The sequence below is a fragment of the Salpingoeca rosetta genome (assembly GCF_000188695.1).
Source record: "Salpingoeca rosetta unplaced genomic scaffold supercont1.8, whole genome shotgun sequence".
Taxonomy (NCBI): Eukaryota; class Choanoflagellata; order Craspedida; family Salpingoecidae; genus Salpingoeca; species Salpingoeca rosetta.
Window position 1 is genome coordinate 1,379,570 of NW_004754926.1, and position 2,527 is coordinate 1,382,096.

Sequence of the window (2,527 nt, forward strand, 5' to 3'; positions counted from 1 at the left end):
CCCAAGGCTAGCAGCATCAGTGGTGTTCATGACTTTGCGCTGCTCCATGCCACCATGCTGCCAGTCTCATGTCAACATCACATCCACGCTTCCCCACGGCCTGCGCACCCCCAAAAAGGCATGCAGGAGTACATTGAGGCAATCACCTTCATGGCATACATCAAGGATGGGTCGCTGCCATCACCAGAGGACACACACACACACACACACACACACACACACACACACACACCACACACACACACACACCCCACCCGCACCCACCCACACACACACACACACACACACACAAATCACCTGGTCATCTTGTGGATCAAAGACCGCTGTGTAAACTTGAACAAGGACGTGAGCCTCCGGCACAGGTGGCCACAAGTTGTCTGCCACGACTGCCTTACCACCCTCGTCCACAACAACAACCTTCATCGCTCAGTCGGCCAGCGCAGTGCAAGTCGTGAAGATTGGCCATGTCGCTCATAGCTTTCGGCATCCGCTCAACAACCAACCAACCAACCAACCAACCCTCTCTGCCCTTCGACCACACATGAACGTGAAGAGGTCCAGTCTGTCGCGTGTGCAGCGAGCGGCTGCATTACTGGTTGTGGCCACACTGGTGCTAGGAATACTGCTGTGGTCATCCCTCACTTCAGTACCCACTGCTAGGAAGGGCAATGGCGTCGCCGAGACTTCGCGACTGTCACGGGACATGGTGGTGCAAAGACTGTGGTTGAACTTTGGCGCTGCATATCACAACGCCACAGCTGTGGCTGCACAAGGTAGCAGCGACTCCAGCCACAACGGGTTCATTGTGGTGGAACACGCAAGCCAGCATGTGCCTGAGGATGTGGTGCGCGCAGCTTCTCGACGATGGAAGGCGTTCATGCGGCTCGCGCCAACGTTTGAGCAGCACACCCAGGCGTTTACTCGCGACCGCGCGATCGTCATCAGTGGTGGCGGGTACCAGCTCGAGTTCGTGTTCGCCAGCGTCCGCCTGCTTCGCCTATACGGGTGCACCCTCCCGATTGAGTTGTGGGTGAGCAGTGTTCGCGGTGAAGTGCCCTCCGTTACCCAGCGCCGTGCACTGGAACAAATTGGGGTGGAGGTGATGGATTTGGACGCATACGCCGGCGTGTTTCCAGAGTTGGCGGAGCAGATGCACCCTTCAAAGCCGAGCACCAAGCCATACATTCTCAAGCAGCTAGCGCTTGTCTCCTCAAACTGCCGCCAGTGTTTGCTGCTCGACGCTGACAACGCAGCTGTGCGCGACCCAACCTACCTCTTTTCCGACGAGAACTTTGTGCGCACGGGCCATCTTCTCTGGCCAGACTTTTGGCACATGCGCACTGGCCCGGCGTCCATCCGCGCCATATTTGGGCTGAACGACGACTGGGCCAGCACGAGCCCATGGGACGTCAGGACGGTGGAATCAGGGCAGATGGTCGTCGACAAGGCCCGTGCTTGGCGCACACTCATGCTGTCCGTTTACATGCAGCTGCAAACCGAGTTCTTCGACAACCAAGTGCGTGAACTGAGGTGTGGAGGGGCAGGAGGTGTGTGTGTGCGTGTATGTTTGCGTTGTGTATGTGGGTGTTCATGCTCGACTGTGCGTGTGGGTGTTCATGCTCGACTGTGCGTGTGTGTGTGTGTGTGTTTGCAATGCGAACTTTGAGTCACGCGCTCACACTCCCAGTTGTACGCTTTGGTCCATCGTGCCATGCCATGAATGTGTAGATGAGAGCTCTACATCATTTAGGTGGCGGCGGTGACAAGCAAACGTTTCTGATTGGATGCCTTGCCACCAACTCATCGTGTCACATTATTGACCACCCAGTCGCTTCGGCTGCACGAATTATTGATGGCACTTTCTGCGGCCGCGCCATGGTGCAGGTGTGTGTGTGTGTGTGTGTGTGTGTGTGTGTGTGTGTGTGTGTGTGTGTGTGTGTGTGTGTGTGCTTCTGTCTCTTGGCTTCGAGCTGTTAGTTGCCCTGTCTCTGTTTACCTTTGCGCCCTGTTGCGTCTCCAGTCATCACCTGTTTTATTGCTGGTCTCTGCCGTGACTCACTTCGGTTCCTTGTGCTGCTGTCGCCAACATCAACATGGGTAGCATGATAGTTCTGGCCAGATTCTGTTTGTACACGCCAATTTGGATAAGAAGAAGTTCCTTGCACGGGTTGCTTCAGAAGATGGGTGGAGAGACTGGCGACATGAGTTCGGAGGGTGGCTCCATGCACTCGCTCACTCACCCTCACACCCACACACACACACACACTCACACACACAATCCACACACACACACACACACACACACACACTCTCTCTCTCTCTCTCTCTCTCTCTGTCTCTCTCTCTCTCTCTCTCTCTCTGTCTCTCTCTCTCTGTCTCTCTCTCTCTCTCTCTCTCTCTCTCTCTCTCTCTCTGTCTCTCTCTCTCTGTCTCTCTCTCTCTCTCTCTCTCTCTCTCTCTCTCTCTCTCTCTCTCTCTCTCTCTCTCTCTCTCTCTCTCTCTCTCTCTCTCTCTCTCTCTCTCTCTC

General features: G+C 55.4%; 1 protein-coding gene across 1 annotated transcript in view; it reads left to right on the top strand.

The window, feature by feature from the left end:
• Nucleotides 1-703: 703 nt before the first annotated feature.
• PTSG_03778 (uncharacterized protein) overlaps nucleotides 704-2,527 on the top strand; it is a gene marked incomplete at its 5' end in the record, with an annotated part of 2,253 nt that continues 429 nt past the window's right edge. Inside the window, 2 exons of the mRNA XM_004995449.1 lie at nucleotides 704-1,516; nucleotides 1,729-1,884. Of these exons, the coding sequence (XP_004995506.1) occupies nucleotides 704-1,516; nucleotides 1,729-1,884 (969 nt within the window). The remainder of the gene's footprint in view (nucleotides 1,517-1,728; nucleotides 1,885-2,527) is intronic.